Source organism: Nicotiana attenuata, unplaced genomic scaffold (assembly GCF_001879085.1).
Source record: "Nicotiana attenuata strain UT unplaced genomic scaffold, NIATTr2, whole genome shotgun sequence".
In the NCBI taxonomy this organism is placed as follows: Eukaryota; Viridiplantae; Streptophyta; class Magnoliopsida; order Solanales; family Solanaceae; genus Nicotiana; species Nicotiana attenuata.
In genome coordinates, this window is record NW_017670952.1 from 34,873 (window position 1) to 47,863 (window position 12,991).

A 12,991-nucleotide genomic window follows, 5' to 3' on the forward strand; every position below is an offset into this window, starting at 1 on the left:
GCTCTACAAAGGGAAAGCCAATGCGCCTTTAATCAACATTTTTCTTTTACTCAAATTAAATATAGCTGCAATCTAGTACTAAACCATGTAATCATGCAACAAAACTGTATCTGCCTAGCTCTACCCGCTCCCTAGTACTTTCACTGGACGGATAACCAACTCACGCCATTCCAACTTCTACACGAGCAAAGAATCTGCAATATAAATATAAGATGACTGGCTATATTGGCCAGACCCCACAACCAAGTCTTCCAAAGAAGCATCCAAACTGGGGGGAAGACACTGGCATCGATTACAGGGAGACCCAAAGTCAATAAAAGCTCATGCTTCTCATTTGTGGACTCCCACAACCCTTTTTCTTCCAGTCTGCCCTGGGACCACAAAACGAGAGTTATACCAAAGCACCACGCAAGAATTCAAAAGAAAATCACCCGCTCCAACTTGTCGATTGGCCAAAGTATTAAAGGGACATTAATCAATCTCTCCTTCCTCCGGATCATTCGATACAACAGGAACGCTATGTGGTTCAGTTTCTTCTTCCTCCTCGTCATCCTTTATATATAATCCTAGTTGCTCCAACGGATTGGTACTTGCCTTAAATTTGAAACTGCCAAGAACATTCTCAGAATGACCAGGACTCGTCACCTCAATGAAGCTCTCTAACTGTTCATCTGGAGCAGCTTTAAACAATTCCAGATCCTCCAAAAATCGACTGTTCTCATTGATTTCAACAGTCTTCTCCATCTGCGAACATGTGATTTATGAGTTATACAGTGACAGTAAAAGATGATCCCGATAAATCCACCTCATCTGTCTTTACCTTCTGGAGTGCCTGGCGGGCAGCTTCTCTTTCAAGTTCTCGTTTCCTTTTGGCTTCTGCAGCAGCTTCTGCATCGGCTCTTCTACGAGCCTCTTCGGCAGCCTTAGCTTCTGCTTGTAAGCGAGCTTTCTCTGAATAAGCAGATAAAAAAATAAAGAGGCGGTTTCAGAGATGTCATCGTGGAATTCCGTGCATGCTAACAACAACAAAAACAAACCTTCTCGCCTTCGCCTTTCAAACTCCTCTCTCTCAAGCTTTAGCCTTTCAGGGTCCCGCACTTCACCCTAAAATTGTAAAAACATTCTTTAGCTAAACAACAGGACACCCTGGATGAATGGAACTAAAGAATCTAACTTAACACAGGCAACAGCAGGTAAAGTTTGACAGACCTTTTCAAGGCTCTTCTCCTGAGCTTTTAGTATGATATCCGCAAACCGACCTCTTAACAAAGCTGCGCGGTAAAGCTTCTCAGGAGAGACTTGCCTCTCAGGTTCAGCACTCTCCTCTAAAAGGTTACAGCACAGGATGTGTGAGATGATGCTGCAAAACTAGTACCAGACATTTTCTTCATCTATTACCATTGCTTACCCTCTCGATGATCATCGAGCTCAGCAGAAATGGACTTTTTCTCGGAAGTCAGCAGGTCAGCCAGGGAATCTGTATGACACAAACACAAAAACACTATCAGCACACATACTGACCAAATATAGCTATCAAAATCTTCCCACTGCCCACAGATTTAAAGAAAAAAAAGCAGCTATGACAATCATGATATTTGATTCCACAGGTTGACAACCTCTAGTCTCTGGAAGATCAAGCTCATCTTCCTGCTCGGTTCTCCCCCCTGAAGCCGCTGTTGTTGCCTGCGGAAGAACAAAACGAATTTAGAAGGCATCAGTTATTATAATAATTATCAGATAAGAGAACCACATATAAAATAATATTAGGCTACAATATTCACACCTTCTGAACAGTTTTAGGAACTGAATCTTTACCAGCATCTAATTCATCACCAGATGAGCTTCCGGAATCTGTACCAAAGGAAGACAAGTGGTAACAGTTTTAGGAAGTAACGATACATAGTGCCTTAAGTTCACAGTAAATGCGGCAGTCAAGACAATACTAACGTTCCAACAGTCTCAGACTTCCTACATATAAAAGCAAAACCATTCTAGACAAATAAGAACTGTTGAACCTTCAACCTTCTAACATGCACTTTGAAAGGCATCTATGGCTATTCGACCTAATTCTCTCCATTAATACGGAGTGTAAAAAATCTAACCCATCGCTGGACAAAGTAATTTCTTCTGTGTGTGTGTGTGTGTGGGGTTGGGGGGGGGGGGGGGGGGGGAGATTAAGCAAATCTTAGACAAGTACACATCTGATATTTTATTACTTTGGCTATATCCTCCCAAATGAGAGAAAAATGAGAAAAACAAGCAACTGACGGGCATCACAATCTCTCTATTCAAATATCTTTCTGAAATCTATTTGGCAAAAGGACATTAACCAATAGGATTATAATATGATAAGAGGTATACACATTTGCCATATAACAAATTTTGTTACCATAGGAAGTTCACACAACAATTCAGAATATAAGATCTAGAAACAAAGTTTAAAATCTAAAGACAATAAGCAAATAAAGCATGATTTCGTTTTGAAATACAAATACACTTCAATTTCAAGCTCTTCAGCCAAAAAATCACACTCACTACTATCTCTTTATACATCTACATCTGCCAACTTGTGCAACAATAAATTTTGATGACAGAAGGCAATCAAGCATTCAAACTTCTAACAAACACTTTATATTCATAGTAATTGAAAGTTCAAATAGTTACTGCAGATAACTACATAACACTGCTAATGTGATTCAAAGACCATCAAGCCTCATTGTCATTCATATAGCATGCTAAAGAGCTCTAACTTACTTAAACGTCAAACTTATAGTTATATCTGGTTAAGCCAATTTTATGCAACAGGGAGACACCACACCACACTCTCACGCCCAAGGTCAAAAAATGGGAGATGAAACCCAAGAGAACATACCATATCAAAGTAATATCAAGTTAAGAATTTCTCATTACCTGCATTACCTAGCTAGCCTGCAGGAAAAATTCAGAAGGAGTTTCTATTACCTAGCCAGAAGAAATACTACATTTTCACTGGCCTACTGACTTATCATGACAGCAGCAAGGTGCTTCAGTGTCAAAATCTCAAAGTACTGATGCCAAGTTTTATTTATTTTTCAGAAAAAGGTTCGGCAGCATGAAAGAGCAAGGGGAGCAGAAAACTTGTAAGCTTCACATGGGAATGACTCAAGTGGTACTGTGGTAGAGGTTCAAAACTGATGAGCAAGATGTTTCTTTAATCAAGAAAAAGAAAAATTGATGAGCAAGATGTAAAACAAACTTCTTCGTAGAACTTGAAAGAAGTTGATTTCTCAAATAGAAAGAGCAATCCAGTTATTTCTCTCAATGTTTATGCTTATCTTCTTTCTTATTTGTATCACTCTTTGACACCTTTCTTAAATTATAATTCAGAATAGTGAACATCCTACCATAGATATGTCCTTTCTACAAGATGCTGCTACTTTAAGCAAAAAGTGATACCTTCTGAGTAAAGCCAATATAAACATGCATTTGATGAGTAGTATTAAACAAAAAATTAAAACCCTATTCCGTAGGTCATTCATTTATGCACCAAAAGCTTCTGTCATTGCATCAATCCATTCTTGAATTCCTCTGATTTCCTTGTGACATTTTATGCCTCCTATTCCCGCAATTAGTTTGATCTCGTAAATTATCACCATATTTACATTAACCATAAAAAACACCTCCAACTTGGAATAAGAATATCCCAGCCAAATCAACCTTCTGAGTTCTGATACCCTATTTACTTCAGAACACATTATATATATATATATATATATATATATGTTAAACAAGAACTGAAAGTGATAGGGAGGGAATCCATAACACATGTAGCCTTTTCCTTGTGAAGAAAACTGGAGGATGTAACTTCTAAGAGCTTACCAGTTGTAAAGTCAATCCTACATAGCAGATACAGAGAAATACATATTTGATACATACCATACAGTGGGGAAACATGATCAATAAATGAGAGGAATGGCATCCACGATCTCAGTACCCTTTTCCTCATGACAAAGAGAAGCGCAGATTTTTAATGGTATAGCAATAGAAACTCATCGTGGCAAAGACAAGAAGTCTGGAAAAAGTTCAAAAGCCGCCAATGTCATATTTTGCTGAAAACGAAAAACAAGCAGGATGCAGTAGACCTCTCCTCGTGCTTAAACTGGAGCATGGTAGCCTCTAATACTTTGGTTCTTGTGACAAGATTTCTGGAAATAGTTCCGAAAGGTGTGTAGAAATATCAAAGAAAGGGAGAACGGTAGCAGTGTACATATGGTAGGTTTGATGATGGAGGGAGAACAGGACGGGATCTTTTTTTTTGGCTGCTCAGTCCCTCCTCAGACCCCACTTTTGGGATTACACTATGTTTATTGCTGTTGTGGCTAGCACAATTCTATAAACACTTCAGACTCTAGGCATCTAGAAATTACTCAAGATATTAGCACTTACAGATTAAGGTGGGAGGCAATTGTAAGAAATGCAGTGGTTGTAGATTCTATCATCAAACCAATTAGGAAAACAGAGGCATATAGGTCATTGAAAGAATGAGCAACAATATAAACAAACATCCTCTCTTATTTTTTCCTTTCGATAACCAAGAAATCCCCGACGGCCAAGTGGGCACACAATTTCAGAACTCAGTGGATAACGGGCCTTCCCCTCTACCCTTCTCCACCCCATCCTCTGGTTAACATACGGAAACCAGCTAAAAACATCTAAATATCAAACCCCTAGACCGACCCATGGATGAGCTCTAGTGGAATAAATGAATAAATTAGTGGATATCAAGTATGTAACTCATGCAGACTTTTCCTGAAAATGCAAAAAAAAGTAAAAATAAACAATGTCATAGCTGAAGTACTTCTCTTCTCGGGTGTGTCCCATTATGGGACGAGACAGTGAGCATGCATGGATAAAAGGAACAACTTATTATTTACAATGAACAAAATTAATAGTAATAAACATGCCAAAAGGTCACAAGTTAAGAAAACGTTCTTAATAGCACGAACCACAAGATGAAGAGTCAGAATCACTACTCGAACTGCTTGAACTACTGCACTTATTGCTCCTACGAGCTCTATCCTTCTCAATCTCTACAGGCGGGAAGCTTGAAGCAGGTGGATCATTCCCACCAATATCCACTTCCTCATCTGCCGGATCATTTCCTGTATAAAGAACGAAAACACAAAAAAGGGAAAACGGAAGAAAAAAAGAAAGACCAAAGGAATCAGAAACCAGAAACTCTGGCAATCATACTATATCAACTCAAAAGCTCAAATTCTTCACATCTACGGATCAAACTCACCTTTGCATGGTTGCATGGATGAATTGCTGAATCCAGACTCATCGTGAAGCTGCAGAACAACAAAAAATATGACATTATAATTTGCACACAAGGAGGATTCACTAATGTAATGTAGCATATGAAGCAACACATTAGGCATCCACATAACTGTATTTACCTCCATCTCACAGGGTTCACCTTTTGCCTGCTTTTTCTGTTTTTCCAGTAGATACTCATCCAAAAGCTTCCGTAGCTCGTACAAGATATCATCATTAAGAGCATCAAGATCAATCTCGATCTCGTCTTCACTGACTTGACTTCCATTGAAGCTTTTTTCTCTCAAGAAATCAATTATATTTTCAGGTAATTCAGCCAGTAAAGCTTCAATCTCGGCAGTGAGTTTATGCTTATCAGCATCACTCATGACTCGCTTTACGGGCTCTGGTTTAACCTTGTTCTCCAGCGGAGCAACTTTCTTCTTCTTTGAAGGCGGCATTGCTAGAGGAGTATCAGTTTCAGTTTCTAAGATAACACTCGACTTAGAAGGTAAAGGTTCCTCTTCTATTATAGGAATCTTCTTTTCTAAGGGTTTCCATCTAACCTCGAAAAATTTACTAAGTGTTTGAGCCATGAAATGAACATCATTTCCTGGCGGATTATATGTCATTGCATTTTTAAAAGTGAGCCTCACATCTGCGGCAAACTGCAAAGGGCTCAAATATTCTCCGGAATGTAACTTTGATTTGACGGTCCCTAGGTCCATTGGTTGCTTAATAACAGTGAAATAGTCGGGGATTTTTAACTTTACGACATCAACTGGAGTATTAAAGACCCAACCATGCTGATGTGACATCAGTCGGTTTAGCAGTGTCTCGCACTGTTTCATCAACATGACAGTGCTGGTATCTGAAGGGACGGCCTGTTTCATTGGCTTAGGCCGCTTAGCTCCTGATCCTTTAGTAAGAGGTCCATTTCTTCCCAGCGCAGCCTTTTTCTTCCCAGGAGGCACAACTGCTTCAGTCAGATACCTCTGAGATATCTCCGATCCTGACCTCCTCTGCCCATCAGTGCAATTCTGAATATCGCTAGCAGGTGAATGAACCAAAATATTAGAGTCGACAGAAGCAATTTTCTTCTGCAGTGTCCTGATTTGTTCAAGTTCATTCCTCAACCTAATTCCCAAACCTCTTCTCTCAGAACGTGACATCTTGGACAACGACATTACTTGAATCGGTACACCATATCGATCATAACCATCAGCATTCAAACAAAAGGACTTCCTTTTAGGTGCACAAGAGTCTTCCGAAGCAGTCCTTTCAGTATCAACCCGTCCTGAGCTCCCAAACCCCTCCGATTCTGCCATTGTCTCAACAGCATTGGAAAAGTCTGGCACAATCCCAGACGCGTAACCTTTAAAAACCTTGCGAGATTTTCCCATCATATCACCTGAATCCTTTTTAAACAATTTCTTGGATTCTCTCTGCCCAGTGTAATCTATTGGAACAGTAGGTGCCATGTGGATAACCCCCCAAGTGTGCACATATCAACTATTTCTTCTCAACATTTTGATCCCCTCAAATTACACACAAACACGCCAAGTCGACAATTATGTAAGATATCAATAGCATTGGTATATGACAACTTTCACCATTTCGCGCAATGCAGAGTTCAATTGATTCGTTGTTTTCCCCTTTTGTTCAAGATCCAAGCTTAAGACTTGCCTTGTGATAACTCAGAATATATTCACATTCATTTCCTGTATAGTAACTCAATAACAGAATTCTGATTTATTCTGGGTTATGAATTTAACGAATTGGAATAAATAAAAGAATAACAGATTTAGAAAAACCCTAACCTCAAATCAAATTCCCTTCATTCAGAGACAAACCCTAAAGAAAAAGATCCTAACTTTTAATTTAAACCCTAATTTTTTTAAACTAAAAGGATAAATTAAGACAACCCAAGAAGAATCCAATTGAAAACCTGGATCTCCCCCGGATAAAGGCCTGAGATCTTATCGGTTCGGGTCAGACCCACGAACCCTAATCAAGGACCAAACCCTAGAAGGTAAAACCCTTCTATGCTTACGCTTGTGAGTTGCGAAATAAATATATAAAGGCACAAAGAGATTTGGAAAAGAGGAAAAGGTAAAGCTAGAGAGAGAAACAGAGAGATGAAATGAAATATATAAAGAGAGAGAGAAAGAGAGTACTTACGAGATTGTCTTGTTGGGTCTCTTGATGCCACCCCTCTACTTAAAGGTAATTTGCAGCCCAGCCCGCCGTTCATTAACTAATCTAAACCGTCTGTTTTTTCTCTTTATTTGATCAAACGGTTTTCCTTAATTTTCTATTCAGACCGTCAGATTCAGACGCGCGGCTATGATTGTTATTGGCCAACTCTTTTCAGATCTGTCAAATTGTTTTCCAGTTGGGTTAATTTATCAATCTTACGCGGCAATCATTAATTAAGAAGTATATGCACGCGCTCCGAGGGAAAATGTGTTACACTTGTAATCGTGTATGTAGAGTAAGACCTCTTTGTAACAATATCCTTATATAACAACACCTCACTATAAAAGCTAAACTTTTTCGAAATCAATTTTTCAGTTATGTAAGTCAAACTTTTCCGGAACCAATTTTTAAGTTATGTTATAATATATGTTCTCTATAACAGCACTTCGCTATAACATCCAAAAATATTTGGAACAAACGAGGTTGTTATAGAGAGGTTTGACTGTAATAGCATTTGTGTGGTTATTGGGGATGATTATAATTTATAGCTTGTTTAAGATGGTTGTTACCTGTTATATTGTATCCTACTTTAAATATGATATTTGTTTTAATTGGTACTTAAATTTTGTTGTATCGTATTGTTAAATATATGTCGTTATGTAATGATAGAAAATGTCACTTAATGGAACGATCGATTTGGTGTAGTTGCATCGTTATCTAATTTTTGTTCATCTTTGCCTTATTTATTATTAAATAATCATATTTTATCCTTTACCCTACCTTTTTATATAATAATTATATCTCGTACCTTACTTATTTTTATAATATTGCAAGTTTATTCTTCATAGTGTTGGTGCTTAATATCATGAAACGGCGGCAACCAATACAGTCTATCCAAATATTATATACATTAAAACGATACAATATAATATTACACGACACATTATAAACGATACATAACAATCATCGAAACAAGCTATTAGGCAAAACCAAAAATATTTATTCAATCTTTGTACATTTTGGTTTTCGAATTTTAGATTTTCGAATATCCATCCGAGATTTGTATAACTTATATTTAGTCCTACCCATTAGACATTAGCCCATACTTTATATTAAGTCCAATACCCTACTGATTTTTAGATTTTGTTTACGTCCATAATACTTTTATGTGCACATATTTTTACTATGTTTGGACTTGTTTATTCTCAAGCCCTTATCTATTGCTAGGAATTTATCTTAATCGTTTCGTTGTTTGCATGAATACCTATTTGAATTATTGTAGTGAAGTGTGGAATTATTTAGAAAATTGTATAGGATAAAATATGTTCATATTAAATGCTCGCATAATAAAGCGACACGTGTAGCCGAAGGCAGAAGGCAACCAGGTCCGAAGACGACAATCTCGCTTGTCCCTGAAAGGAATTATGCTCTTAAAAGCGAGATAAATGCCTACCACCCGGTGACATTTAATGGAGAATATTCTATAGCATTAAGTATGTAGTCCGTTATAGAGAATATGGCATGTACTGCCTACCGTTATGCATTCTTCAATGCCCTTCGTAATTGTCATTTAAGAGGGGCTTTGATCCTAGGACCTTGCTCCCTAGGTACCACTATAAATAGGTATTCCAACAACCATTTTAAGGGAGAGAATTTTCTGAGAAGCTTATGCTATATACTGTTCAAAGCTCAATAATATTTTATCTTCTTGCTTATTAATATTGTTACTGCTGCCCCCGGAAGCTCTGCTCTCGGAACCAAGATTTCTATTGTCCTATCTTGATTTCACGCTAAGTCTTACATTCTTGTTTAATTTATTTATCATTTTGGGATGAAATCGATTCACTTGTTTATAAACCACGTACAAATTCAACTATACCGTTTTACGAGTAAATAGTTTGGCGCTCACCGTGGGGCCTAGACAGTTGTGTAATTGAGTTGATCCTTTTACTAACCTGTTTGATTCTTTGTTCTTAGCAAAAATCATAGAAAAAGGTAGATAACGATGTCAAAATCGCACACAACGTTGAGTCACATGGAAATCAGCCTCAGCAAGAAGATACAATCAGTGATACCTGCAACGAGGGGGATGAGGCCACGCCAGTCCACAACGGACAATATCTGCGACATGTTCGAGAGGCAACTCCTAATGATGCTGAAGACGAGCACATCGTTGAAACAGTAAGGATCCTGATGGAGCAACAAAAAGCCATTATTGGCCGCCTCTCACGATAGGATCAGGTCATGACGGAGTTGAAGCAGGCGTTGTTGAGTGCTTCCAATAACGCGAATGGACAAGGTCCAGTTCCTCCTGGTGCTTCCGTAAATCAAACAACGCAGAGGGTCGACAACAACATCCCGGGGGGGAATCTGCTTCGATAGGGAGGGGGGGAATGGTAGCGGATATGGTAACAACAGTGAGAATGATCCCTTTAAAACTGAAATCATGCAGTTTATGAGGGAAATAAACGCCCGAATGGATCAAATAACGGGCGCACCACCGGTGTTGAAAGGATCGGACTCAAAAAAATATACTCAGCTGTCGTTCAAACCAAGCATGTCACCAGAATTGATCCCGAAGCGGTTCAAAATGCCAGACGTGCCGAAGTATGATGGAATTTCGGATCCTCGGAAGCACATCACCACCTATACAATGGCGATGAAGGGGAACAATTTAGCTCCCCACGAGATTGAGCCAGTCTTACTAAATAAATTCGGGGAGACCCTCATGAAGGTGGCCCTGACATGGTATTCGCTTTTGCCCGAGCACTCAATAGATTACTTCGAGATGCTCGCGGATTCTTTTATCAAGGCCCATGCCGGGACCAAAAGGGTACAGGCCCGAAAGGCCGACATATTTAGGACTGCACAAGGAGAGTCCGAATTGCTGCGGGAGTTCGTGATCAGATTCTAGAAGGAAAGAATTGTTCTACCGGCCATACCGGACGAATGGGCAGCCGAAGCATTCACTAACGATCTGAATCCGAGAAGTTTCGATGCTTCCCGAAAATTAAAAGAAAGCTTGCTCGAGTTCCAGGCAACAACATAGACATATGTTCACAACCGGTACGAGTTAAATATAAGAATTGAGGATGATCATCTTGATTTTCCGGCATCAACCAAAGGTCGAGACCAGGAGAAGAATAAGGAGAAGTCAGAGGATGATTTCGATGCAGATTGACGGTCTTCGAGAGGTCGGTTTTTGCCCTATGAAAGGGCCGAAGGACGCGGTAGAGGTTTTCGGTCGGCGAATAGATTTGCAACCGACAGGAGAGCTGATCGCAACCAGAATAACAGATCACTACAGGTATGGCTGTCCAACGGGACGGGCCGGCCCGTCCCGTCCCGCGTCCCGTCCCGGTCCCGTCCCGTCCCGCTTCAAGTTAAATGGGATGGGCCAATGTTAAACGGGACACAGGATGGGACGGGACGGCCATTTCGTCCCGTTTGTCCCGTCCCGTTTCGTCCCGTTTCGTCCCGTCCCGTCCCGCGTCCCGTCCCGCGTCCCGCCAGTTTTTTTTTTTTTTAAAAACTATCCGTTGGGCAACGGCTTAAATGGCAAAAATAGTCGTTGCCAACGGTCCAAACAGCCCCTACACCCCCCAAAACACCCCCTCCCCCCCCCCCTCCCCCCAAACTTTTCCCTAAGTTTATTAAATTACACTTTGGCCCTATTTTCTACTATAAATACCCCCCATTCTTCTTCATTTTTTCCCACAAAAAATCAATCTTCTCTCTCAAATCTCTTACATTCTAATATTCTATCTATATTCTATATTATTCTCTCAATTTTGTTACTATCAAGTATCAACTATCAACTATCAAGTGTCAAGTGATATCTTTCAAGTTTCAACTTTCAAGTATTTGGGCAAATTTTTTGGAGCAACTTTCAAGCTTCAAATTAATTCGTCAAGTATTTGGAGCAATATTTCGGGCAATTTCTTCAAGTTTCAATATTTAATCACGGTGCACTCGTTCCATCTCCTAATTTTAATATATAATTTTTGCGTATCATTTTAGTGCTTAATTTTTGTGTTTACTTTACGTGTTATATTTTCGTATTTCATTTGTGTGTTTAATATTTGTGTTAGCTTTTTTAATTTAGTTTCGTATTTAAATTATGGCACCTAAAAATGTATTTGGTATTTTTAAAAAAAGTAGTAAAAAAAGTAGTAAAGGTGAAAGTAGTAGTAATCCTAATCCTAACCCTTCTCCTAGACCCCCTAGAGTTAGCAAGCATATTGATGAAATGACTCATGTTGATGAAACTTCATTTTCTCAAACCCCCACATTTTATGATGTTCATGTCGGAGAACAATTAGATCATGAAACTTTACAAAGACAATTTGGCAATGATATTTTTTTTGAGGATGAAGAAAATGAGGATGAAGAAAATGAGGAAGAAGAATTAGATGAAACATTTAAGTTAATATTTTATAATTCTTTACTTAGTTTTCTAATTTTCTTTTTAACATACTAACATAGTAACATTTAAGTTTATTAAATAAGTCAAAAATCTAGCCGTTGCAAACTTTAAAAATATAGTAATTTTCAAAAAACTAGACGTTTTTTTATTAAAAAAATACACTTAAGGCCCACGAACCAGTCCCGTCCCGTCCCGTTCCGTCCTGTCCCATCCCATCCCATCCCGTTTGTTAGCGGGACGGGATGGGACGACCGTTTCGTCCCGTTTGTCCCGTCCCGTTTCGTCCCGTTCCGCCACCGTCCCGCTTAAATGTCGTCCCGTCCCGTCCCGTCCTGTTAATTTCGTCCCGTCCCGTCCCGTCCCGTTGGACAGCTATAACTACAGGAAGAGGAGAAATCGGGGTCCTGAGACTCCTCCTACCCCAGGCATTCCAAATACAACTTCAACGTCAGCGTAGTGGAGCTAGGATCGACTATGAGGAACATTAAGGAAGCACGGTTCCCAAAGCCAATGAGATCTGATCCCAGACAAATGAATCCTAATTTGTGGTGCGAACACCATGGGACCAACAACCACTAGACTGGGGACTGCCGGCATCAACAAGAAGAGGTGGAAACATTGCTGAATAATGGCCATCTCAGAGAATTCATGAGTGATCGGGCTAAAAATAATTACGGCCGCAATCGTGATAACGCGAAACCTTCAAAAGCAGGAGAAGATCCTCCACGTTTGACGATCAACATGATTTTTGGGAGGAAAAAGATTAATGGTGTGTCATTTACTGCGTCACAAAAGACGAAAGTGTCATTGACCAATAGTAAGAGACTCCGAGAAGTCGTTGTGGATTACATTAATTTCATAGAGGAAGACGCAGATGGACTACTGATGCCGCATAACAATGTATTGGTAATCTCTTTAAATGTCTTAGATTTTAAAATTAAACATGTTTTGTGGACCCGGGAAGTTCAGCCAATATTATCCAGTGGAGGTGCTGGAGTAAGCCAAGCTCATTGGGAATATCATTTCGGCCACAAAACTCCTCGACGGGTCCAACCTAGCAAGCGTGACAAA

General features: G+C 39.4%; 1 protein-coding gene across 2 annotated transcripts; it reads right to left on the reverse strand.

Annotated features, from left to right (window-relative positions):
• Positions 1–27: 27 nt before the first annotated feature.
• Positions 28–7,487, reverse strand: LOC109244743 (transcription factor GTE10-like). 2 transcript variants are annotated; one of them, XM_019411884.1, is made up of 10 exons: positions 5,439–7,487; positions 5,282–5,330; positions 4,986–5,141; positions 1,784–1,851; positions 1,617–1,683; positions 1,409–1,477; positions 1,210–1,325; positions 1,038–1,104; positions 821–951; positions 28–744 (listed from the first exon to the last, which is right to left on the reverse strand). In XM_019411884.1, exons 1-10 carry the CDS (start codon positions 6,774–6,776, stop codon positions 472–474), a joined length of 2,334 nt encoding a protein of 777 aa, XP_019267429.1. In that variant the 5' UTR covers positions 6,777–7,487; the 3' UTR covers positions 28–471. The 2 variants fall into 2 exon arrangements, with proteins under 2 accessions (XP_019267429.1, XP_019267428.1); XM_019411883.1 differs by having other exon boundaries at positions 5,430–7,487.
• Positions 7,488–12,991: the final 5,504 nt, after the last annotated feature.

Coding starts and splice junctions, on each gene's coding strand:
- LOC109244743 (XM_019411883.1), bottom strand. CDS start 6,776: ATGGCACCTACTGTTCCAATAGATTACACTGGGCAGAGAGAATCCAAG. Junction 5,142..5,281: donor ATCCATGCAACCATGCAAAG/GTGAGTTTGATC, acceptor TTCTTTATACAG/GAAATGATCCGGCAGATGAG. Junction 1,326..1,408: donor GCTCGATGATCATCGAGAGG/GTAAGCAATGGT, acceptor GTAACCTTTTAG/AGGAGAGTGCTGAACCTGAG.